This window comes from Drosophila rhopaloa, unplaced genomic scaffold (genome assembly GCF_018152115.1).
Source record: "Drosophila rhopaloa isolate 14029-0021.01 unplaced genomic scaffold, ASM1815211v1 contig_163, whole genome shotgun sequence".
In the NCBI taxonomy this organism is placed as follows: domain Eukaryota; kingdom Metazoa; phylum Arthropoda; class Insecta; order Diptera; family Drosophilidae; genus Drosophila; species Drosophila rhopaloa.
The window spans coordinates 13,387,612-13,413,643 of NW_025335043.1; the positions used below are offsets into that span (position 1 = coordinate 13,387,612).

At 49.4% G+C, this 26,032-nt stretch overlaps 4 protein-coding genes across 5 annotated transcripts; 1 reads left to right on the plus strand and 3 right to left on the minus strand.

Moving 5' to 3' along the window:
- Nucleotides 1–18: 18 nt before the first annotated feature.
- On the minus strand, nt 19–3,839 carry LOC108039982 (probable chitinase 2). 2 transcript variants are annotated; one of them, XM_017117193.1, is made up of 5 exons: nt 3,760–3,839; nt 2,135–2,256; nt 1,901–2,065; nt 1,261–1,766; nt 19–792 (listed from the first exon to the last, which is right to left on the minus strand). In XM_017117193.1, exons 2-5 carry the CDS (start codon nt 2,238–2,240, stop codon nt 115–117), a joined length of 1,455 nt encoding a protein of 484 aa, XP_016972682.1. In that variant the 5' UTR covers nt 2,241–2,256; nt 3,760–3,839; the 3' UTR covers nt 19–114. The 2 variants fall into 2 exon arrangements, with proteins under 2 accessions (XP_016972682.1, XP_016972683.1); XM_017117194.1 differs by having other exon boundaries at nt 3,755–3,837.
- Nucleotides 3,840–5,476: 1,637 nt separating this feature from the next.
- Nucleotides 5,477–8,541, plus strand: LOC108040014 (DDB1- and CUL4-associated factor 8). The gene is made up of 5 exons (XM_017117242.1): nt 5,477–5,889; nt 5,967–6,636; nt 6,692–7,662; nt 7,718–7,958; nt 8,052–8,541. The coding sequence occupies exons 1-5, from the start codon at nt 5,777–5,779 to the stop codon at nt 8,352–8,354; spliced, it is 2,298 nt and encodes a 765-aa protein (XP_016972731.1). The 5' UTR covers nt 5,477–5,776; the 3' UTR covers nt 8,355–8,541.
- Nucleotides 8,542–8,651: 110 nt separating this feature from the next.
- Nucleotides 8,652–22,524, minus strand: LOC108039929 (dynein axonemal heavy chain 12). Its single transcript, XM_017117109.2, has 10 exons — nt 21,280–22,524; nt 20,089–20,975; nt 19,601–19,781; nt 16,879–19,548; nt 16,224–16,538; nt 15,930–16,172; nt 14,785–15,873; nt 10,934–14,711; nt 10,282–10,601; nt 8,652–10,220 (listed from the first exon to the last, which is right to left on the minus strand). Exons 1-10 carry the CDS (start codon nt 22,459–22,461, stop codon nt 8,991–8,993), a joined length of 11,895 nt encoding a protein of 3,964 aa, XP_016972598.1. The 5' UTR covers nt 22,462–22,524; the 3' UTR covers nt 8,652–8,990.
- Nucleotides 22,525–22,623: 99 nt separating this feature from the next.
- LOC108039933 (ankyrin-1) lies at nt 22,624–25,745 on the minus strand. The gene is made up of 4 exons (XM_017117113.2): nt 24,822–25,745; nt 24,408–24,740; nt 24,244–24,347; nt 22,624–24,190 (listed from the first exon to the last, which is right to left on the minus strand). Exons 1-4 carry the CDS (start codon nt 25,630–25,632, stop codon nt 23,423–23,425), a joined length of 2,016 nt encoding a protein of 671 aa, XP_016972602.1. The 5' UTR covers nt 25,633–25,745; the 3' UTR covers nt 22,624–23,422.
- Nucleotides 25,746–26,032: the final 287 nt, after the last annotated feature.

Sequence of the window (26,032 nt, forward strand, 5' to 3'; positions counted from 1 at the left end):
AAAAAACGAATTTGTATCTTAAAAATTTAAATTTGGACTTTAATGACTACGTGAACAAGGCGATGTGTTTCTTAGACTATGGCCACCGGTGGACCCAATCCCAATTCCAATATCTTACTGGGTCATCCGGTGCAGCAGCGTGAAGACAGCGGTGGAAACCAGACCCAAACTGAGCACAGTAGCGCCCGCGTTCTTTCGATCCGCAATGCTGCCGTGTGGGATCTCGTTCTCGGAGTCATCCGGCGGCAGTTCCGGAACAGTCAGCTCATCCACGGCAAGAACGGTGGCCTCATTGATAGTCCGCAGCAGGGGATAGTTCTGGCTCAATCTCCGCGGTGCTGCAGTCACTTTCTGGAAGTCCTCGTAGGTGTCCTCGTCCAATAGGCAGTTGCCCAGGAAATCATCCGTGTCCACGGACCACACCATTACCCCAGCCAGTCGTCTGGACATGGCGAACAGCACCTTGTTCGCAATGGAACGCGAGCTGTCGTAGGTCACCACGTGGACCTCCTGGGTGAAGATGTTCCGCTCCGACTTGGCCAGCACCTGGCTTGTTTGTGGATCCCACTGGCGTGTCCATCCGGAGGTTTGGTTGCTCAGCGTCTTACAGATCTCGTTGTAGCCCAGGAATCCGTCCTCCCGCGTGTAAGGACCCTGGAATCCAACTCCATCGCTGTTGTCGTTCAGGTTGCCCGCGGCCACCGTCTTGAAGGTGCGTCCATAGAAGGGCAGACCCATCACCAGTTTCTCGCGCGGTGCTCCCAACTTCAGCAAATAGTCAATGGAGAATTTCTGTAAGACAAAGAGTTTTAAGGATCGACTTTCAAAGGGTTTATAATGTATCATGTAATGTATGGATTTTCAAAAATTTCTGTGCCAGATTTTATTTTAAGCAAGCTTTTGAAGACTATGTCTTAATAAACTATATTACTTCAAGAGTGGTTCAGTAATCCTAATACTTCTGGCTTTACTTAAGTATAATATTAATTTTTCAAACATCTAATAAAGCTGTTCGTTTTAAAAAAATATCTAAATCTGTAACTATATTTGCATATATTGAAGGCATTTCTAGAAAAGAGAATTTTTAATGTAAGAGGTTTTTAAGGACACATTATTTATTTATAAATAATTAAATAGAGTTCTTGAATAGCATTCTTTAATTATATATGAATAAATATTCTTTCCTGAATCGTTGCTATATAGCTTTGGTTCCGGGTCATATTTGGCTATTTGAAGGAATTCAACTGAAGGTGCACTCACCACACTGAGCGGATCATCCGCGGGTGCCGAGAGCGGGGCGTTGTAGCCCACCTTCTGGTCCCAGCTGCCGTGGTAGTCGTAGCACATGATGTGCAGGTAGTCCAGGTAGCGGGAGATCTGCCGCACGTCGTAGGCCTCGTCAATGACCTTCTTGGACGCCCCGATGGCGGAGGTCAGCAGCAGGCCATGCTCGTCGAACTCCTCGCGCAACTCCTTGGTCAGGAGGACGAAGTTCTCGCGATCGGCAGGCTTTCCCTTCCGCTGCGTGGGATACTCCCAGTCCAGATCCAGGCCATCAAAGCCGTACTTCCTGATAAAGGTGGACACCTGCTTGACGAACCGCCCGCGCAGCAGATCGTTGGCCACCAGAATGGAGTAGTTGGCCGAGCCCTCGTTCCAGCCCCCGATGGCCAGGCTGACCTTCAGATGCGGATGGCTGCGCTTCAGGCCGGTCAGCTTCTCGTAGCCACCCTTGCCGTACTCTTCCTTGAGGTCCTGCCAGGGATCTACACGGGAAAAAACCATTGTTGTACTTGATGGAAATAATATACCATATATATAGAACTAATTTGTATCCGTGTAACCGAAAAGGGAAGCCTTTCAATTTGCATACGGCCATAAATCGAGCCCGGAAACTCACCCAACGACTTGATGGCTGCCTGGGTGATGTCCAGTCCCGCGAAAGCGTAAACCACATGGGTGCACAGACTGGGATCGAAGTTGTCGATGGCATAGGCACCCTGCTCCGGCCGGTAAACCGCCCAGGTGGAAATGTAGCAAACCACCACCTTATCGTGCGAAGGTCCTGCGAATACAAAGTAAGGGACAAACAGTTAGCAACCCCTTTGCGGTTGACCTTCGGTGCAAGACTCACCTGTCCTAGCGGCCACTGAAGCCCATAAGCTGCTTGAAATGGAGGCCAAGAGGAGGAGCAGCCACAGCTGCGGTGCTTCCCCCCGCACTGCGCTCTTCAGCGTCATCTGCGGCTTGGTTTTCCTGTGGAAAGATGAACAGACGACGGAATTGATGTAAATGCTTTGCGTGGTTGGCCAGCAACTATGTTGTGACAACTTATAATTCCAATTCAACTCAATTGGCGCCTTAATTAAACGGAAAAAGTGAAAGGCACAAGAATCGACTGATGTAGTTAGAAAAACATTTAAGCTCATATATGAAGGGTGTATAGTATATTCTCATCTGTTTATTCTGCGTTTTGGTTTGCGTATTTGATTTAAATTCAATGGTTGATTGCTCATATCGCTTAAGTTTGGAACTGTTTAATCGAAAAGTCAGGGAGCAAAGGTGATTGCTTTTTAACGGAAATAGTCCAAAGACATTTTTGAAAAATTAAAGCACATTAAGCTAAGCAGTTTCAAAAAGTCTATCCCTCGAATCGCTTTTTAACATGTCTTTTAAATATCATTTAAACAAATATTTACACCTTTTTATGATCAACAAACAACAAACTTTGTACTGCTTAGGTTTTAATGGCATTAAGTCGGACCTAATTTATCTAAGAGCTCAAGTCATTATTTGGAGTGTATTGAAGTATCTCTAAGAAATACACCCCAAACCATGAGTCACGGCAAATGGATATGAAAATCTAAATCAGTAGGAATGTAATGAAAGACTTCGCTTTGTTCTTTCCAGTCCGTATCATTCCGCAGTTGTGGAAGTGGAATCTCATTGGCAATTCGAGTGGGTTGTCGAACCTGATTCTCAACTTTCGCCGGTTCGCCCTTAAATAGCTGGACAGCAAATCTTTGGTGCATCGAGCAGAACCGTGAATCATGCAATCCACTGCGTGTTTTCACAGCTCCAGACTGCTTTTATCTACCGAGAGCAAAACAAGTTAGCCTTGATATCTGTAAATTCTGATAACGAACGGCATGAATAGGCACTTAAAACATGGTAATATTTTAAGAGCTGGAAAATAGGAAGTGCGCACCGAGAAATGGGTGGAAAACAAAGCACAAAGCGGTTTCACTTTCCGGCTTTTTTTCCACCAAATCTCTTGCATATTAATTTGTTTCTTTTTTTATAAGTTTTTGTTGCTCAGGCCCCAGCGAAACCGGAATCTGGCGTTCATCACGAGTTTAAGACCCGACTTGAAAAAAAAAAACAAAGAAGTCGCGAAACATGTGAAGATAGAATACGTACGAGTACGAAATCAAAATCGAGATTGAGGGAAAAAAACCAGGCCATAAAGCCGAGAACAAACATCAAATGGGGTGGGACATGAACTACCAGAGGGATTCGGTGGCTATATTCGTTATTTGTAGGCTGCGCATGCGCAGCAGAGGAAGTGGAGGGCCAATTAAGAGACACACACATGAGTAGAAAGAAGCGAGGAGAAACCCTCCTCAGGCGACATCAAAACAAGTACATTCACAACTACAGCACAGAGGGAATATATGTAACTCCGTCAACGTGCCCAGCGTATCGAATTTGTACGGCTTTGGTATTCTGTACGAAATGCACTATGTTTTATTACCGAACCTGTCTGGTTATTCCGCTTTATCAACGGCAGAAAACTTCGCACCGCCTTCGACGAAAGGTCGCTTATAACTGAATGCGCCTCTTTCGCTTTGCTCGTGGCCACAGCGAAAATTGATACACATTTGTGGCTCCGGCTCTACAGAGCCACTCAAGCCGAACCCGCCCGATCCACCAGCCACATGGCACTCTCCCCCAGTCGTCCCAGAGCCAAGACCCCAAGACGTCGGGGAAACAGAAGTAGCGCTCAGCATAAAAGCAAAGAGCACTTACTTCCCGAAGAGAAAACTTTAAAAGAGTGAACAGCAATATGTACAAGACACCTTCCATGTTCAGTCTAAACTCGTCCCATAGTATAAAAGCTCTTATACGTTTTTATTATCTCGAAAAGTTAAATTAAAAGTTTCGGTTTCTTTGGAAATAATAGTCCAACATTGGAACGAAAGATCGACCCAAAATTAGAAGCCAAGATCTAAACATCGATTTTTAGAAAAGTAATCACGATCATTTAGAAGTATGCCACTTTGAAATCGGATGTCTGTAAGAAAAGTTATGGGCTTAGAAGTGCAGGTTTTGGGTGACTTTTCGGCAAAGCCATTTTTCGGAAATTTGGAAAGTCATTAAGATGACGGAAAATCGACCCCAAAATACAAAACAAACTGAAAACACAGATTTTTAGAAAATTAAACCACAATCATTTAGAAGTATGCCATTTGTAAATCGGATGTCTGTAAGAAAAGTTATGGGCTTAGAAGTGCAGGTTTTAGGTGACTTTTCAGCAAAGTCATTTGTCGGAAATTTGAAAAGGGGTAACATCATTAAAATGACGGAAAATCGACCCCAAAATACAAAACAAACTGAAAACACAGTTTTTTAGAGAGTTAAACCACAATCATTTATAAGTATGCCACTTCGAAATCGGATGTCTGTAAGAAAAGTTATGGGCTTAGAAGTGCAGGTTTTAGGTGACTTTTCAGCAAAGCCATTTTTCGGAAATTTGGAAAGTCATTAAGATGACGGAAAATCGACCCCAAAATACTAAACAAACTGAAAACACAGACTTGTAGAGAATTTAACCACAATCATTAAGAAGTATGCCACTTTGAAATCGGATGTCTGTAAGAAAAGTTATGGGCTTAGAAGTGCAGGTTTTGGGTGACTTTTCAGCAAAGCCATATTTCCGAAATTTGGAAAGGGGTAACATCATTAAAATGACGGAAAATCGACCCCAAAATACAAAACAAACTGAAAACACAGTTTTTTAGAGAGTTAAACCACAATCATTAAGAAGTATGCCACTTTGAAATCGGATGTCTGTAAGAAAAGTTATGGGCTTAGAAGTGCAGGTTTTAGGTGACTTTTCAGCAAAGCCATTTTTCGGAAATTTGAAAAGGGGTAACATCATTAAAATGACGGAAAATCGACCCCAAAATACAAAACAAACTGAAAACACAGACTTTTAGAGAATTTAACCACAATCATTTAGAAGTATGCCATTTGTAAATCGGATGTCTGTAATAAAAGTTATGGTGACGAACACTTTTAATTTTTTTTACTTTTAAAAAATTAGAATGCGGTTAAAGTATAATATTTCCACATATATTTTTAGGTTTTTATTATGGCAGCAACCTGATGATTGGAGTACATGTGTTAAATATTTAAATTATTTCACGCTCACTAAGTATTTGAGAGATCTAGTGAGCTATGAGTATAATTTCCAGATTCCGGAACATGGATTTTAAGAACTCAATTATTTTTGTAGCACTTTGTCGGTAGTCCAATAAACTGACTCCTAGAAATCCAACGTGTTTTGTACGCTTTTATCAGACTTTCAACCGGCCCGACGAAAGTGCGCCAAATTATCGGTCTATCGGTTATTGCTGCATCGAGCAGGTGCCATCGCTGAGCTTTGGACGTAAACAACACAACTGCGTTACACGGAAAGTCAGAGAAAAGTAGTCCAGGAGCGGCACAGAACGTAGCCAGAATAACAAAGATTTGAGCGCGTGCTCCAACAGAAATGGACGTGGAGGAGGATTGCATGGCCAGCGGGACGGCATCCGCCTGCAAACGACTGAGGAGGAACACGGATTCCCGGGAAGACGGCCAACTGGGAGACACAGCGCAGGTTGGGTAAGTGTGGTGTCGTTGGTTAAGTAAGCTCTGCGGCTTGGATAACCGATTGATTTTTTCCGGGTGGGTGAATGCAGCGAGGAGAAAACTGTCACCACAAACCAGTCCGTAATTAACAGCACCACAATCACAACCAACAACAATAACGAAGAGGGCGACATGCTGGGCAAAGAACATTCGGTGAAGGTGGAGAAGGAGGAGCCGGAAAAGACACAACCGAAAGAGGAGCAACCAGAGGAAGAGCAGACTGTCAAAGAACAGCCAGCGAAGGATCAGCCGGATGAGGAGCAGGCGGGCCCCTCCTATCTGGAGTGTCAATTATCACCGCACGCCGCCAGTGCCGTGCTGGCTTCCAATAAGCCAAAGCCCGAGAGTAGCACTTTAACCATCGACAGCGATGATGAGCCATCTACGCCGCGGCCTGGTGACGCTTCCCCAGCAGTCACCTCTCCCAGGTTCAACCCGCGCAACATCCCGGCCACACGCTCCTATCGCCGCATCAACATAGAGCTGGTGGGCACGGTGACTGACTCAGATACCACTGACTCCGACATACACGACTTGCAGGAGGAGGAGGCGGAGGAGTGGGAAACTGAGAACACGAACTCGGATGTGGATACCGATGGGCAGGTGGCCGCAGCGGAGGTAGATCAGCTTGTAGTCGAGTCCGCTGATGAAGAAAGTTCTTCGCACGACGGCTGGGTACACCGCTTTGACCTTTCTAGTGAAAATGACCTAACAACAGAGGTAAAAAAGCGTTTGTAAGAGGCCAAATCCTTTCTAACCGCTTTAAAACTTTTAGGATGAGGTGGAATTAAACGAACCAGAAGCCAATGCCGCTGACCGTGAAAAAGTCGACAGCGCCGTGGACGGGGAGATGTGCAAGTGCAAGCCTGCGTATGCCTGGAACTGCGCTCAGGAGGTGATGAACCGGGAGCATAACATTATAAACCGGATTGGATGGCGTGGCGGCCACACTTCGGTCCAGAGCTTTGGCCAAGGATATTACGGCTCTCGACAGGTAGTGGAGCAGATGACGCTGCTTAGTTCGCTGAACGGTCACGATGGTTGCGTCAACTGCCTGAACTTTAACCGGGCCGGTGATTTGGTTTGCTCCGGCTCCGATGATTTAAACATCGTCGTCTGGGACTGGGCGAACGAAAAACCGCGTCACACTTTTCGCTCCGGCCACAATATGAACATTTTCCAGACCAAGTTCATCGACAGCGCCGGCTGCCTGGACATCGTGTCCGCCAGCCGGGATGGGCAGGTCCGTCGTGCTGTCATCCCGCCCTCCGGAGGTGCGACCAAACCGATGCGCCTTTATACACACAGCGACTCGGTGCACAAGATTGTGCTGGTGCCGCACAGCCGTCACGAGGTGATGAGCGCCGGCGAGGATGGGGCTGTCAAGCACTTTGATCTGCGCACCAGCAATGCGGCCACCACAATGCTGCGCTGTGTTTACCACGACGCAAACGAGAGTGGCAGGGTGCGCCTGTTCAGCATCGCCCATCATCCGTTTGCGCCGGAGTTTTGCGTTAGCGGATCCGACGACAAGCTGCGGGTCTATGACAAGCGCAAGCTGACAAAGCCCACCTTCGAGATGACCCCCGCTATTTGTGCCCAGGACAAGATCACGCAAATTACCTGTGCCGTCTACAACCACAGTGGAAGCGAGATCCTGGCCTCGTACAGCGATGCGGGGGTTTATCTATTCGACAGTCGCAACTACAAGGACGGCGAGTATTTGCACTGCTATGAAGGTCACATGTAAGTTTTTATGCGCCTACTAGTGTCCTGCCACTAACATGTCTGTCTGCCACAGCAATACCCGCACCATTAAGGGAGTGAACTTCTTCGGCCCAAGATCCGAATACATCGTCAGCGGTAGCGACTGCGGCAATATATTTTTCTGGGACAAAAACACGGAGGCAATCATCAACTTCATGAAGGGCGACCACGCTGGAGTGGTCAACTGCCTGGAGCCGCACCCTTGGATGCCTGTGCTGGCCACCTCTGGCCTGGAGCACGACGTTAAGATCTGGACGCCAAATGGCCCGGATAGGGTAGGTTTCAATAAACTACAAATAAATTTTAATACAATTTATCAAGGATTTGTAGAGATCACGATTATGCTCACCGATATTTTCTTTCCGTAGAACGGCCCCAACCCCGACTCTTTGAAACAGACGCTGCAGCGCAATTTCAGGCGCAACATTGTGGATAGAGGGGACTTCGACATTAACCAATTCCAGTACTTTATCCGAGGGTTTCTAGAAGGTTCGGGTACCCGTTCGCGTCGTTCTGCCAATCCCAACCGAACCCCTTTTTTTCAACGCCAGGGGCGGCCGCGTCCGGACAACAATTCCAGCACAAGCAGCAGCAACAGCTCCGATGACACCAATGGCGAGGGAGCCGCGGCCGCCGCTGCGCTGGACTCGCTGCACTGCCGCACGCAGTGAGGATGCAACAGGCCCGCATCCAAAATCACAGGCGTGGATGAGCTTCAAAAGCCGTCCTCAGCCACCGTATAATTTCTGATATAGATATGTTAGAAAGCGTTTCTAAAGCTGTGAATTTGTAACCGTAACACATAAGTGCGCATGTTTTAATTTAAAACAGGGTTTAATAAATGCTCATTGAAAAGGATTTAATTTCTTTACTATTTTGATACCTTTTAGAAAGGAATGTTATGCTATGATATATAAGTAGGTATATGCATTTATTATGAATAACACTAAATGAGTGATCACCTTAATATAAAATGTCTTTAAATGTAATAAGCTGTAATAATCTAGAAGCTTTCTGATTTCATGTCAAATCTTAGTTCACATTTATAATTTGTAAGTCCATAGTCAATTACCTGGACATTAAATAACACAACTTTGCATGTTTAAAATATATTATTATTAGTTATAAATATACAAGGTTGTGTTCCTTAATCTCCAGGGAATTATTATGAACAGTCTTTCAAGATGGTAGTATACATATGTTTTTAACATAATTCTTAAAATGTGTTTTGAAAAGTTAACAGAAAATTGTGCATAATGTAGGAATAGTTTAAACACAAACAATGCAGTGGTGGCTCCCGTAGGAGCTCAGTCGCTGGTCTGGCAGATGAGGGCCACGCTCCGTTTGACCCAGTGCGAAGCCTTGACATGTGTGTTTAGCAGCAGCGGCACCACGTAGTTCGTGGAGTGACCCGTCGTGGACAACGTGCCCTTGCGCTCGCCAGTCTTGTAGAGCGGACAGCGGTAGCGCGAGCCCTCGACCACTTCGGCGAGTCCCACTGGCCGGAAGAAGATCACGGGCATGGCATAGATGAGGATTTTGGGGAACTGCTCCACCAGCGTGTTCTCCCGCCACTCCCAGCGTGCTCCCTCCAGGAACAGCCCATTGCAGTACACCCCATCATCTGGCGGCGTCGCTTTCGTCTCCACCTTGAGCACGTCGTAATCAAAGGTCAGCGTGTCGATGGGGATCTTGTACTTCCGCGCGAAGTTCTGCATGGCGCCGGTGAGGAAGGCCTGCGTGAAGAAGAACCCGGAAAGCCAGAAGGTGGGCGGCTTGCCGTGGTGGTGCCAGTCGTGAAGCCAGTTGAGCCGCTTGTACAGATCCTGGACATAGGAACCGAGTGGCTTCAGGCACGGGTACGACTTGGACATCCACTTGGTTGGAATGCGGTTGAACTTCATCGCTGTCATCACGTTCTCCAGATCAGGCGTCATTACGATTATACCCTTGATGCCCATGGCCAGATCTCGGCAGCTGCCGCGGATCTCCTTCTGGAGCTTAAGAAAGCGCTCCATCTCCTGCACCACGACCGTGTTCATGGACTCGTTGTAGTCCACTGGGTACTTCTCTGCCGCCGCCTCGATGTCCATGTCCGGCGGCATCTCGCTCTCGATCTGCTTGATCGTGTTAAGGATGATCTGTTCCACACTTACTCCTGCCCCGGCGGATCCCGCCGCCTCACTGCCCAGCAATAGAATCATCGAGTCGAGCAGCGTCTTGGTCGTCTGCAGATCCCGCGTTATGCCGGAGTTGGCATGCAGACCATAGACCTCGGGCGGAGCCAGCGAGGGGAGGTTCTCGTCCAGATACCGCAGGATCTCGCGGTGCTCCGTCTTTCGCGGCAGGATGTAGCGGTCGTCGCTGGCAAACCTATAGCGGTTGTCCGACACCGCCTGGGCGTTGCAGAAGTCCGCCAGGATCGTCACAATCAATCGGCGATCCCAGTTATCCGTGACCCTTCCGCCGTAGTTGCACTCGCTGGTCAGATACGAGATGGCGTCGTAGGGCACATGGTCATACTGGTTCAGCAGCATCTAAAGGGACCAGCGTTACATAAATAAATATTTATTAATCATAATCATAATCCACACTTACGCTCAGCTGCAGCACAGAGATCTGCAGATCAGACTCGTTGAATCCGTAGGCAATGTTCCAGCCCAATGGACCGTACTTCCGGCGCTCCTGGACAACGGCGTGGAAGAAGCAAATCCCGTAGAGCAGCCGGGTAAAGGCGCGATCCTGCTTGGCACAGCCCGTGTAGAACTCGTAGTCGTTAATGGGCTCCGAGTTATACGAACGCATCAGGTTCTCCTTGAGTCCGGTCGGCGGTTCATTAGTCATCTTCACGCCGTTCTGTAGGATGGTGACCGGGAATTGGGGCGTTGGATAAGCGGTCAGCCAGATTCGGAAGTTGGCTACGGAAGAGAATCAGGGAATTTAATCATTAATTATAATACTCCCAATATTTCCATTAAAAAATAATAATAAGTTAGAATATAATTGCAAATCAAGCAAAAAAAAAAAAAAAAAAAAAATTTTAATAAACTTAATTTTTAAATTCAAAATTCTTTATTTTCGTATTTTTTAAATGAGCCATAAGTAACATAAAACGTTACGTTCTTCTTTTAAGATAAGGCTATTTTAAACAAATTTTAAACTTGGAAAATGGGTACTTATGATAGTGCATTATTACCAAGTAGTCCAATACTTTCGGTGCCTGATTTGAATCATAGAAGAAGGTACTTACGCGTGGTGTTGAAGGTGTCCATATTCTCCCAGAGGTACTCCAAATAGGGCATCCATGAAGCGGCCAGATGACAGTTCTGCAGGCACACCCAGTAGCCCATCTCCTGGGCGTTCTTGATCAGCGCCGTGGCAATCGGACCTTGTCCCTGGCCCAGCGAGATGCTCTGGAAGGTCTCCTCCTGGCCCATCTTCTCGGCGAAGGCCAGCAGAGAGCCCAGTGGGTCTGCTCCGGGCGAGAGAATGAACACCAGCGGGGTGAGCGCCGTGGAGTCAGCATACGACTTGGAAATGTCGAACTCCGGCGGAGTGACATACTGATCCCCGATGCACTCGGCGATGAAGATGCGCACCGCCAGGAAAACGGAGTCGGGCCGCAGGGCCTTTAAGACAATGATCTTTTCGAAGGCGGTCGTCTTATCCTGCCATGGAGGCGGAAGCGGTTGCTTCTCCGGCGAAAAGTGGTCGTAAATCGCCTGCCAGGCGGCCAGGTGACTCTTGAAGTGTTCCACGATGCCGCGCAGCTCCTTGAGCTCCTCCAAGCGGAGCACATTGAGCCACACAGTCTCTGTTATCCAGCTGGGATCCGGATTGGGGGGTATGTTCGTGGACTCCTTGGCGTTGGTGACCAGGTGGGCAAAGTGCCGCATCTCCACCTGACCCGTGCCCAGCAGTATGCGGGCGGTGAGGATGAAGGAGTAGAGCAGCTTGTCCTTCTCGAAGATGGAGCGGCACACGTTGTTGTACAGATTGCGAGTAAAGCCATCCACCAGGAACTTAATGCGCCGCGGCAGGTCCTTGGACTTGTTGGCCGTTTCTATGGAATACATGTACAGGTTGATGTACCAATTGAGGGAGAACTGGTACATGGGATCGATGTTGGGCAGATCCGTAATCGAGTAGTACAATATGGAAGAATGCACTGCCACGGGCTTGTAGTTCAGCCGAAAGGCCTCGATCTTGGCCACCGTCTCCTTGGCCGCCTCCTGTTTCTCTACAATATCCTTGGACAGTCCTTTGGAATCCGCCAGGATCTGAATCGCCGCCTCGTTCTCCAGGATGTCGCCACCGGCGCTAAGCGTCTTCAGAATCATATTCTCCGCATCCCGGAGAGCTCCCTTATTGGCCGCCGCCTCCGTGGTGAGCGTGATCCGAAGCTCCTGCAAATCGGGACGCTCCTTGGCCACCACAATGCTGAGAAGCTGATCCATCAGAGCGTTCTGGGTGAGAGCAAAGTTTATCACTGTCACCTTGTTAAAGGTCTCCGGCAGAAAGTGCGGATTGCGGAGGTTGCAGGTCATGTACAGCCGGAAGTTCGGATTGACCGGCACAACTGTCTCGCCCAAGCTGATGTGCTTGACACCGCCCTGCATGAAGGTCTGTCGCATCAGAATGGGATCGAGCGGCACCTCCAGCTCCTCCTGAACATTTTCGATTATCACCGGTGTTCCGTACTCGAGTGCCTCGGCAATCACCCTCATGTAATTGCTCTGGTTGAACTTGACGCAGTTCAGCCGGTTCTTGCGCTCCATATTCTTCAGCCAGTTGTTGGCCTGAGCCTGGGGATCGATGAACAAGCTGTACCGGCTGGAATTGGCCGAGATAATGGCGTTCTCGCTGGAAAACTCGTCGTTGGGCAGTCCGTCCAGCTGCCAGTTCTGAATGGTGACCTCCAGGCCAAGTACTTCTGAAATAGAATAGTGGTCGGAGCAGGGAATCTTCAGGTCCTTAACCTTTTTGAACCAGTCCTTGACGCAATCCGAGCGGTACTGCAGATTCACGGCCGACAGGTAGGCGATGATCCCACACGAGATGAGCACATCACCGGGGAGGTGGTCGTACAGTTCCTGCAGATCCTCCGCCGCCTTGTTCCAGCGCGATTTCTCACCTCCCAGTCCGCCAATGAGGGCCTCCGCCCGGAGCAGCTTGTTGCGACAGCTCTCGGCGTGATCCTCTGTCTTTTGCATCTCCGCGTTGGCCTTGTCCAACTCGATGTTCAGCTGGGCCACCTTCTCCTCCAAGGCGAGGGCCAGGGCCCTCTTCGCGGCCAGGAACTCCATCGTGTCGGCGTACTCCTTCTCCGCCCCAGCCAGCTTGGCCTTCTTGGGCGCCACCACCTTGGCCACCTCGTCGTACATGTCCATGGCGATGATCCACTGGCACAGACCCTTGGCCGCACTCGAGGCCTTGGCCACCACCTTGGGGTCGAAGTCCTTGTTGGGGATGAACTCCTTGCGGATCCGCTTCATGATCTCCGCAGGAATATTGTCCTTGTCGAACTCCTTGAGAGCCGGCAGGAAGTTCATCTCGCCCAGGAGCCGCTTGCTCGGTCCCCAGTAGTCTTGGACCATTTTCCCAGAGGCTGGATCCGGAACGCGGTCTGACGGAATACCCTTGATCACACAGACGGCGGCCATCACCAGCTTTATCACTGGCGGCGGATTCTTCATCGACTTGACCAGCGTTATGTCCGCCGGTTTCAAAGTGTTCAGGGCAGCCAGGGCATCCTCCAGAACGGGAATGGCCTTGGCAAGATCTCGTTCGCAATCCTGCTTCAGCACTTGGGCTGCCTCGGCCTGCACGGAGGCCACCTCCTCGTCCCGTTTCACCTGCTCGGCGGCGGCACTGGCGGCCAGCGTTTCCTTGTTGATCTCCAGCATCATCTTGCGCGATGCCTCCGCCAAGGCCACCAACTTGGGCTGCAGGGCATTCAGATCCCGCTGCATAATCGAAATGGCTGCTGCTGCCTGGGCCAGCGTATCCAGGCCACCAATGTAACGCATCTTGGCCAGCATCGTTTCGCTCTGCTTCCGGTAAATGAGCGTTTGGAAGGAGCGGATCAGTTCGATGAAGGAGGCGTTCGTCTGGTAGATGTGACGCCCGGTCATCTGGCAAAAGGCGCGCGTCGCTCGCGCCGCCGTCATGTGGAAGTACTGGCAGGTGTCCATGATGGCCAGTTTGATGTCCTCGCTTGGCACATTGACATCCACCAGCGACATCTTGGCTATCATCGACAGGGCCTCCTCCGGCCAGCTGTCGTACCAATCGATGGTGCAGCAGTTTACCAGCGAGGGATACAAACGGACTCGAGTCCTGAGGGCATCCCCAATGGGTGAAAAGCTGAGGATCATGTGCAGCTTCTGCTTGCAGCGGTCCACAAAGAAGGAGAAGACCTGCAGCGCCGAGACATCGATGTTGCGATTGCCTCCCTGTGCCGCCAGTCGCACCAACTCCAGCACCTCCTGCTTCTCGTCGATCGGGAATATGTTGGGTACCTCGCCCTGGTTCAGCAGGCAGTCTATGTCCTGCAGAAAGAGCTCCATTTTGATCTGGTTTTCGGTTATCAGGAATGTTGTGTGCTTGTTCATTCCACCCGCCTCCTTCAGGATCGCCTTGATGTCGTCGTGCCAATCGTTGGCCCCATAATTCTTGGTTATCTCCGGCTGGAAGAACGATGTCTGCACCATGTTGGTGGCCAACTTGGTCAGCGACTGGCGTCCAGATCCACCCAGCCCAATGATCAGGGCACTAGCTCCCTGAATCGAAATGATGCGGCAAATGCGGTTCAGATGCTGCAGCGCAAAGGTGAACAGCGTGATGTCCATTTTGTTGCGGCGAGTCGAATTGTAGTCATCTAGGCTGGCCAGCGCCAGGTTTAGGAAGACCTCCATGCTGGGCACTTCCTCGTAGCGCCGCTCATCCGGCGTGCTGTCCTCGTCGAAATAAACGCCAAACATGACGCTACTGGCTGCCTCCATGGTGAACACCTGCTCGTCTTGTCCCTAGAAAGCAATAGTTGTGGTTAGATATGAATGCTTGAAGGTCTATATCAAGACCTGATCTAATCTCACTCACCGGGACGCAATATCGATCGAAGATGGTCTCCACCTTGTCCTTGAAATTCGCCTTCAGGCACTCGTTTAGCTTCTCAAACATCCATTTGCGATCCACATCGTCCACCAGGCGATCGTAAAAAACTCGCATGGCCTCGTGGTACCAGACCCGCACGAACATTTTTTTGTCCGAGACCGACTCCTTCCGCACCAGAGTGCATCCAGTAATCACGCGGGACATGTCCCTTAGGTTGAATATGTAGTGGGACTTGGACGGAGTAGCCCGTATCTCCGACTGCACGCTCTTGTAGATGCTCTGCGTGGCACTCACTATCTGATTGGTCACGACGAACACATCCTGTCCGTGCCCACAACGCCGGAAGCCATTCAACGCCACATTCAGGAATATGCGGAACATACTATCGTCACTGAACGTGTTGATGGAATAAACGTTGAAGTGGTTCAGGAAGCGGGCATAGACATCCTGTCGACTGCCGCCGGGCAGGCCACATGCGGCCATGATCAGTACGTTGTGGATATAGACCTTTGAGCTATCCTTCAGGTCATACACATGGCCATAGTCGAAGAACTGGCGCAGCAGCTCCAGGGGAGGCTGTGCACCGTAAACCTCCTTCACCGGCATGTTCATGTCGTCCACGAAGAGCACACTTTGCATTCCCTTCGGCGGGCCGTAGATGCCTCGCTTCCACTTCTGCAGTTTAGATATGAGCAGCTCCTGGCACTGGTTGGCTGAGATCATTACAGTGAAGGTGATGAATCCCGTCTCGAACACCTCCTTATCCAGCTTGTTCATCAGGTAGTTCTGTATGTAGACCGTCTTTCCGGTACCCGTCGGTCCAACCAGCAGCATTCGCTTCTTGTGCTCCACGTGCATCTTCAGCAGGTGAATATAACGAGCCGTATCCACGGTGGGCACTATTACCCCTGTCTTGGTCTCCTCCACGTCCATGCGCTTGGCAAGATCCGGCCAGTAGCGCCAGGCTCCTCGCTGTTTGTACAGAAAGACGTAGTCCACCAGCAGGCCCTCCGTGGGCGGAGTTATCTCCATCTTGCCCAGCGGTTCCGGCGGCGGAGGATCGCTGTCCCAAAGCTGCAGTAATATATTTATATACTCAGCTGTTAAAGAAAACTTGTAATTTCCCTTACTTTCTTTACGAACACATCGAACTTCTCTCGGGAAGCAGTGTCCAGTACTCCGCCAACTCCCCAAATCAGAGCGAACAGAATGGCGGCCTGGAAGTAGCTCTGGATGTACTTCTGGTAGTCCTCCGGATTCTCTTCAATCGCCTCCGCGATCTGCATGTCGAACAGGTCGAAGAGGGTTAGCATGCAGTTGAACTCCCCGGGCTTAATGAACTGACTGCAATATCGCCTAACAAACGTTTGGCACTGAAATTCATAAACATTAGAAGGTAATTGGACTATGGGAAAGCTACTCACGGGCGGCAGAAGCCACTGCAGCAGGGCCATCACATAAGGCACCCCCTCCTCATCCGCCCAGCGAGGATCGGCCTTCTTCAGCCAGCTCTTGGCGAAGGAGCGCCATCCCAGCGTCGAGGGCTCCATGTAGATCATCCCGCATCGGGACACGGTGGCCGGCGAGGCCTGGGCCAGATCCATTACCTCGAACACCATCGACATCTCGTTGCTCATGGTGATCACCTCGCCGCTGGTCAGGCACAGCTTCTTGTTGTCGTCCAGCACCGTGTTCATGTTCTCAATCCAAACGGCATCCACGGGTCCATCAAAAATGACCTAGGAAAACATTAACACTGTGTTACAAAACCTGACCTTTATTTATTATTATATTGTATTTTTTTATACTTTAATGAAAATAAGTTTTTGCAATAGAGCCACAGCAATATTCCTGTTGAAAATGTACTTTAAATCTGGAATATTACGATTATTATCACTTCTTCATTAACAATATGCATCTCTTTGGCTTTTGAAAATTACTTTCCAAAGAATTTTAAACATTTTTTAAAGGAGTTAGCAATAGCGATACGAATAAAATAAAAAAATAAGAATGGGAAATAAAAATTGATCCTGATTCTCTACATTATATACATATTTGGAAGCCCTGTAAAAGACTCACCCATTTTCTATCCGGCGTGGGCGTCATGGCAAAGTCACGGAAGATCTTGGCAACCAGGCCGTCCGTCCACTCATACGAAATGGGATCGAAAGAGCCGTACAGCTGGTTCATGGTAATGGACTTAGGGTTCATGATGCCCATTTGAACGTGTTGAAAGTATATACTTTTCTGCGGTGCCTTAATCTTCAGAGCGGACATGACCTTGGCCAGGACCTGAAGCGTTTTGGACTTTCCCGCCAGCGGTTCCCCCACCAGCATAAATCCGTGCCTGACGATAATCATTTCATACGTCTGAATGACCTTGAGTAGAAAACTGGGAGCAGGCTCCAAAACCTCCTCCAAACAGACGCGCTTGAACTCCGTTTCCACCAGGGAGTAGTCGATGTGGGGCAACTTGATGCCCGGGAAGATGTCCGAGATGATGCCCTCGAACAGGGGAACATCGAACGAGAGGAACTTTGGAAGATTCACGTCGATCAGACTGCGCAACAGCAGAATGTCCTCCACCTCGTCCGGATACTGCTTTTTGATGTTACCGCAGGCGGAGAGCACCGTCTTGACGGCTCGCATGCCGTAATCATAGTGATTCTGGCTGGACAACTGCTCCGAACAAAGTCTGTAGGTTGTCACAATCTTTACGGCCAGCTTTCGGGCATCCACGAATCCATAGGAGTACAGTGAGATCTCCCCGATCATGGCATAATCCGGCACCATCATGGCCACAGACCGGAAGAGCACTTTCAAATTATCCGGCAGTTCGGATCGGCCGGCATAGCCGGGATTCATGGTGATGCAAACGTAGCAGGCGGGATTCAGCGTCAACTCTGTGCCCTCGAACATGAACTTGGTGGCATTGGCGCGCACCGCTTGAATAATAAGCAGGATTTGTTGTGCCACCACGGAGAGTACTTCCAGCTCGATTCGATTGAACTCATCGAAGCACGCCCAGGCACCGCACGAGGCCAATCCCTTGAAGAACTTGCCCATGGCCTTGTAGTCCAGGCCGTCGGAGCAATTGAACACCTTGCACTGCACGGCCAGAGCCTTGGCCAGATCCTTGGTGGTCTCCGTCTTTCCCGTTCCAGCAGGTCCCTCCGGAGCTCCGTTTAGATGCAGCTGATAGGCTCCCACCAGGGTGCGATAGCAACGATCCGTCAGAGGGGTGATCACCAGGCGATCCGAGTTGCCGAGATACTCGTTGGCAAAGGGCACAGTGGCGTTGATTATTCGCACCCAGGTCTTTTCGTCCTCCCAGTAGTAACGCATCTGGGCCAGCCACTGGAAGTCGAACTCACTGCTGACCTTATTCTTGATGAGGTCCTCGGAGACGTCCTTGGCATGCACATCGATCACAATCAATGACTTAATGGTGATCCGATTGAGGTTGCTGATCTTTGGCGAGCGAACCAGCGTCACAATATCGTTTAGCTCCTTGGACAGCTCCTGGAAGAAGTTCATCATGATGGTCATATTGCCGCCGAAGGTGCGACGCAGGCATCCGTGGACGCGGGATGCCCAATACACCTGCGAGATGGCCAGCACCGTCATCTGGGGCCACTCCAGCACCCACTCGTGCCGCTTGACCTTCGGGTAGTGGGCGAAGGAGAGCTCGTTCTGGTAGCGCACCGCCTTTAGCATCTCGTCCTCCACTCCAATCAGCCACTTCTCCACACTTCCTCCGGCCGCCGCTGTGGAGACCTGCTCCATGAACTCGATCGATTCCTTGTCGCTGCTAATCATGGCCAGCACATTCTTGGCCGCATCGAACTCCAGGCTATTTATGCCCTCGAAGCACTTGCTCAGATGTGGTAGCACGCGCAGCGGATCCTTCGTCTCGGAGAGAATCTCAAGCATCTCGTCGTTGGCCAGGAAAAAGAAGCGCGGGAAGTATAGACGCTTTTTCTCCAGGTAATTGCTCACGCCGGTGGCTACATCCTCCAGCAGTTCGTTGGCCTTCTGCAAGGACTCAAGCAAACCCGAAACGGGCGCAGTTTCCATCACCAGTGGTTGCCGCAGGACCAAGCCCATGTTCCTAGTGTAGGTCTGCTCCACGATGACGAAGAGGCGACCCTCTTCGGGCATCTGGGCCACTATGTCCTTCGATGAGAAGATGGGCAGCAGGTACAGGTAGTTGGCCTGCACCTTGCCCCACTGATCTAGTGTTTCATTAACCCGCATGATCTTCTCGTACCAGGCCCGCACTTCCTCCTCGCAGGGCTTCATGAACGCCGAGCCTCGCATGACCAACGTCTTGAGGATGTGGTCGTCGAGCAGGGCCTGGATGTCATCCAGACTGCTGAGGATCATTACGCCCGTCTCCTTGTATGGACCGTAGGGAAAGACCCTGCTCTCCCACTCCTTGATCATGGCCTGCAGGGCATTCCACAGCTGCAGCTCCTTATTGGCCCCGATACTGATGATCTCAAATTGATCGAGGATCGGATCCAGACCGGAGTTGAGGATCTTGCGCAGAGTAGTTCCCGCATCGGGTGTGACATCCCAGCCCGCTATCTCGGACATCTCCTTCCAGTGGCGCTTGCGCAGAGCCGGATTGCACATAGTATTCACTATAAACACGCCGGTGGTGAAGTCTTTGATGGACTGGATCATCGAAGTGCACAGTCGCAGGGGAACTGGGTGCTTGGCCGGATCTGGGTCTTCGGTTTGACCCTGCAGGGACAGAAATTTTGTATAAAAGAATTTTTTAACCTTGTAAACCCACCTTGAATTTGCACACAGGATTATCAATTAGATCTTGTTTTATTTTGACTCTGTAGTACTTTTGATTTTTCTGGAACTCCTTAAGGTAATCGTCCGTAGTTCTCTCCACAAACTGGGGTTCCAGATACTCGAAGGGTCCATCGTTCCACACGCTCAAGTATCGCTGCCACTCAATACAGCATCTAAAGATAGTTTTAAAGTTAATTATAATATTCTTTATGGCCATAATAACAAACTTTATTAAATAATTTATTTTAATATTTCAAATAAAATATTATATATTGGTAGTTAAGATTAAGAACAAAAAGTACATTTTAATATCTATATCTTTTTGATGGGCATAACTAATTACAAGTCTATCGAAACAACAAATATGTATTTTGATTTTTATAGCAACAAAAAAGAATTTTGACTTAAAAAAAATTAAAAATAATAAATAAATATTTTGCAAGTGCTAAACCCAGACCCCCTTTAATATATGGTACTTACTTCATAAGCTCGGCAAATGGGTAGACGAACGTCTTGATGATCTCCAATTTGGGATATTCAGTTATGGCGATCTTAAAGAGCTTCTCCTCCTTGTTGATCCAAGCCACGTAGTCGTCGAAGGTCTTTAGCTGGTCTATAAAATTCTGCAGTATAATGTAGCTGTCTCGGAACTTTTCCGGTCGACTCATGTCATCGATGACGGCCAACTTGGGCAGTAGGTCGTCTATGTCCGTGTTCAGCTTCCGGATGACCTCCTGCAGATGCTCCTCGAAGGTGAACTTGAACTGCTCCTGCTGCGAGGCATTGTAGTCGCAGATGTCGTTGATGTCCTTGATCCAGTTAATAGTCTTGATGGTCAGGTCAAAGTGGTATTTGGACATCTCGGTCAGCTCGACGATGTTGGTGCCCACTTGCAGGCAGTACTGGATGCGGTCGGTCAACTCGGCGATCTTCTCCTTTTTCACGAGAATCATGTATTCCGCGCTCTCCAACAGCTCCTCCGTGGACTTCGGGATCTCCAGCGCCCGGTACTTGATCTTCTCGAACTCGTCACAAATCTCCACCTCTGCCTTGATGTGCTCCCGAATGATGATTGTGGTTATCTCATGGATCAGGTTCTCGGCCAGGGTACGAAGACCGATTACTGCCGGCTCGTTGTGGATTACTGCCATCACAAAGTATTCGGTTCCGGGTTCGCTTCGCAGCATTTGAATGAATCCGTAGTACATGTCGATCCGGGCAAAATACTCCTCGAACTCATGCGGTTCGGACAAAAACTGATTCAGCGCATCTCGTTCCTGCCAGGAGTACAGTGCATAATACTTGTCCCGAAAGCCGTCGATGTACTGGATCACCTCCTGATACGTCCGCATGATTATGTTTTGAACCTGTGGGAATTATTTTATGTAGCGTGTTTTAAATGTTAAAATAACTTTGCATTTATAAAATAAATGAAACGATATATATTTTTAATTATAAAATAAATAAAAAGATATATATTTTGACGATTAATGAGGTAGACGAACAAACTATTTGTTTCTTTTGAATAAAATTATAATAATGGCTAAATTAATAAAATTCTTAAGTACTTTCAAAAAAGCATTTCCTAATTTACTTGCTTTATATAAATCTGTTGGGCATTGGTTCTATATGGGTTCTATATTAACCAAGTTTCCCTAATTTTATACCCACCTTATCGATCACGTCCTTTAGGTAGTTCTCATTCATCTCAATCTTTAGGTAATCGTTTACCTTCGCGTACATGGCCATCGAGGTGAGCGTCTGCACCTGGGGCTGCAGTGGCTCCATGCGGTACCCCACCATCGAGATCTCGGTGGCGATCTCGGCGAAAGTGCGCAGGATGGCCCAGACATTGGGCCGCGTGTCCAGATCGCTGGAAAACTCAGCCCATTCTAGTGACATGCGCAGCATGGGCATCGTGCGTGGATGGCTGCACATCCTGTACATCTCCTCGAAGGTTCGGATCTTCATGTTAGTCATCTCGCGGTTCATCAGGCCCTCCAGAGCGTTCCAGGCCCGCTTCCATGTGCTCATCGGCATCACGCGCTTGCGCATTAGCTTGCGCAGCACCAGAACCACTTTGGGGTACCAGGTCCACCTAAGAAAGGTGTTTACCTTGTCCAGCTGATTCTGGATATACTTGCGGTAGAACTTGTAAGACAGCGCCTCCCGTCCTCCCAATCCCAGCTGCTGCTGCATGGCGCCGGTGGCCAGCACATAGTGGAAGACGCAGGCCAGGTTCGGCAATTCTCCGACGGATATATTGAGGATGGCCCTTAGCGGCTGCTGAAGGATCAGAAGCCTCTGGGCAATGCGTCGCCGGTTCTCCAGGAAGTTGCTGTAGTTCTGAGTGCGACCCGGCCGTCGGAAGCCAATGTCGGGGTGGGGCAGCTCAAATTGTGACGGATCCTCGTCGGAGAATTCCGGATGCCGCAGGATGTTCTTCATACTGTAGACCTTCATCAAACGGTTGAACTCCTGGTGCACGTCCTGCATGTAGGCCTTCACCAGCTCCGGGTACTTGTTCTTCAACCGCTCCGAGGCGAAACTGAGGATCTTAGCCTCCGTGCGGCGCAGCATCGGCGGCACCACAATCTTTCTCACCTCGCGTCGCAGGTTATCCTCGTAGTGAGACTGGGGCAGCGGACGGATGTCTGGCTCCGGCTGCCACTGCTGGCGGGCCACCCGTACCTTGACATCCGCCGCCTTTTGCTTGAGGAACTCGTAGTGCCGGCGTTCGTGCACCTCGCTGATCCGGAACTTGAGCAATGGGTTCTTCATGTACGGCTCATTGTCGTACTTCGTGATGTCCGACGCCGGGCGGTGCATCCGTTCCAGCTTCTTGCTGTACATGATGGAGCCTTCTTTGGTCACGAATTTAGTGCAGGGTTTTCTTTTTTTAGTTGTCCGATTGTTATTGTTACTAAGGCGACTTGTTGTGTTTATTTTGTTTGTTTTTGGGGGGAGGTTTCTAAAATTACCGGTTCGATGACCTTGCAGGATTACGACCTGGTATTAAAGTTCATGTTTATTTATTGATCGATAGCGTTATCAATTCGATTGAAAATGACATTACAGATACAGAGATTAACAACGGTTTAGCAACAATAATAATAGTTACAATAATAATTACATAACGTCTCGCTCCGCCGATTGCGCTTGAATATACAAAATTCTAAAACACCCGAAATGTTCGTCAAAAAACAGCCTTAAGTTTATGTCCTATAACTTATGCAGCATGAGAGGTTTGAAAGGGAGTGAGGGGCGGAGAGTGCGGGGGCGGGTCGTGCTTGTATAGTGTAAAGCGCATTACAGTTCACAAAGTTGTACGTATAGAATTACAAAACATAGATGAGCGTTCCTCCCTCACAATAGTATCAATAGATTCGTATCAAAGAAATTGCACGTGTTTGATTTGACAATTTTTAAATTGGCTTCTTGTGTGTGTTTTCTGTTGTATCTAGGTACGATTAAGCGTTTCCATATCTTTTACGGACCTGTTCCGGTTCAAACATATCTCTATTGACCTAAATCAAGAAAAATACAGCGGTAATAAGATGTTCTAACAAAAACTATACAAATCTCTCCATTTTTGATATCAAATCAAAGTGATAAAGCGATCTAATGAGCTGATCGTTCAGTTATGATAGGCTAACCCAGAACAGGCCTGATAGTTCGTAATTATTGCGTAACTACATACCTACTAGGGTAGGCAAATATGCATATTAAACAGTACATAGTCTAGGGACAACAGTAGTGATTGACTCTAGTTCGCTGCGGTTGGGATTCATTGGTCATTGGTCCGCACCAATCGCTACCTCTCGAACTGCAGCACGTAGTCCTTGAGCGGGCCGGGCAGGTTCAAGCGGTTGATGTTCTGGGCCAGCTTGCGGTTCATCGCCTCGTAGATGGCCCAGCGGGACAGCTGCTTCAGACTGCGCGGCCGGCGATAAAGCGTCGAGATCAGGGCTATTAGCTGCTCTGTCTTTTTGCTTGGCACCTGGGCCACGTAGAAGTTGTGCAGAGACTTGAGGCAATTGAAAAGCGGCTCATGCTGCATGGTCAGGTAGAAGAGGTGAATGACGCGGGTGTACGTCGCGTGCGGATCGTTCAGGATAAACTCCTTCTTGGTGATCAGGATGATATAGTAAAAGAGCAGGTAGCACGAGTTGGTGCGGAACGAGCTGCGGAAGGTGGCAAGCTCGTTGGAGAAGATGGCGGTTCCCGGCGTCGTCTTGCCGCTGAGCACTATATTGGGATCGGCCCCGTACTGGATTAGCGTCAGGGTCAGCTCGTAGACGCACTCCATGTCGTGGCAGGTGCGCACATTATGCACCATGTCCATCACCGCCTGTAGAATGTGCTGATATGTCTTGTTGCAGTCCAGGCCGTGCTGAAGCAGCATCAGAAGGATGTTCTTGATGAAGTCGAAGTTTGTGCGCTTCTGGGCATCACAGTTGAGCGTAAAGTTCTCGCTCACCGTAAAAACGAGCACGTGCAGCGGCTTGAGGTTGGCGCGGTAGGAGCAATTGGGATTGGCTCCGTGCTGCAGCAGCATGCGGATGCAGTTCAGATAGCAGACCTAAAAGAAGGGATTAGCTTGCAAAAAGATTATCTTTACTCTATTAGTCAAACCTTCATGGAGTGCGTGAAATGATGCAGGTGATCCTTATTAATTAATGGCACTAGCAGAACCATAATGGGCACAGACCCATCCCTCCCAACTATGTTGGGATCACCTGAAAGAAAATATTTATTGTAATCAAAACTATTGGTAAACCACTAATTCACACACTTACCATTTTCCTTGATGAGCATGCTGAGCAGCTCGTAGCAGACCTCCCAGTCTCTCAAGTGGCGAAATACACAGGCCATGGCACTGTTACCCGCCTGGTTAATCGACTGCTTAGCCCCGCTCTGCAGCAGGAACCGCACTAGGTGCAGGACGTCCCACTTGCTCCACTTATCGTAACCATAACGCGCCTCCTCTAGGGCATAGCGCACGATCAGGGCGTGCAAGGGTGTGTTCCCCAGCGAGTCGGGGGCGTTGATTAGCTCCTTGCAGCCGCGTTCTAACAGAATGCGGAGGGTAGCAAGCGTGTCGTCTGCCGATTTTCGAGCAGCAAAAATAACTGAAAGGATAAATGTTTGTAAATGGTAATAACTGGCCATGTTTCACTTCAGTATACTGTTGAGCGGCAGTAGAAACTTACCCACATGCAGAAGGGTCATTTGTTGGGTGCATGTGCGCACAGTTGTGATGGCTCCCTGATGGATGAGCAGCTCGAGGAAGCGGCCGTCATGAAGGACGGCGTGGTGAATCGGGTAATACTCGTCCATGATGAGATTGATTTCCTCCGAACGCGTTACAACCAGCTGCTGGACGCAATTCCAGGCACCGCGCTCACAGGCCAAGTGCAGTAGCGGCTTCTTCACCCGAAAAGGTATCCACGGCTCTTCCATCTTTTGGGTGAGCAAGCTAAGCACGTTGTACTGATCCCCGTCGATGGCGTAGTAGAGTGCATTTTGCAGCTTGGTATTCAGCCGCTCGCTGACGTCGTCTACATTGTTGTGCCACTTGCCGCTTTCCTCGCAGTTGCGGGTGTGGGCTCCGGGAAAGCACATCCTTGTGTCCACGTCGATGCGTCCTCCATGTCGCAGGAGCAGCTCTACGCATTCCTCGTAGCCCCGCAGGGTAGCGATGTGCAGGGGCAGGGAGCAGGGCGAGCGGTTCACGTCCGGACGGTGGCGGTGCAGCAGCCACTTGGTGAGATCAATGTGGTTGAGGCCAACGCTGCGCTGCAGGATATTGTAGCCATAGTCGTCGTGCATGGCCAGGATGTTCTCATTTTTGGGTATTTGGATGAGGAGGCTCTCGAGCGTTTGCAAGGACACCTTTGGGTTGGCGCGCAGAATGTCAAACAGCGTCTGGATGGTCTCCTCGGTGGCCTTGGACAGCTTGCCGTCGCGATGCGAGAGGAGCGCAGATCCGGAGCGGAACACTTGGCTCACGGAACCGCCCATTGCTTCTGGCTGCTTTCCTCTCCGCCCGGCTAACACCTCACTGGCATGCTAGTCCCTCTTGCGACGCAGTTTCCGGGTTAGATCAGCAAACAACGAAATGCGTATCAATCCCGAAACCGTAAAAATCAATAAGAGTCCCAAAAACATTCGCACAGATTAGCACTGGACGGCGGCTGGGAGGAGAGAGGTGGCACTGTTGGCGCTTGATGCAGGCTCCCACATCTCCTCGGCGGGCTCACACACAGAATGCATCGCACCCGGACATTCAAATCAAATTATTTTCTAAATCAAAACTACTTTTCGCTCAGATTTCGCAGATTTGCTTCTTCTTCTCTTCGATATGTGTAAAACAGCTGTAGCAGGGTGTGTGGAACTATCGGATATCGATAGGCTGCAACGG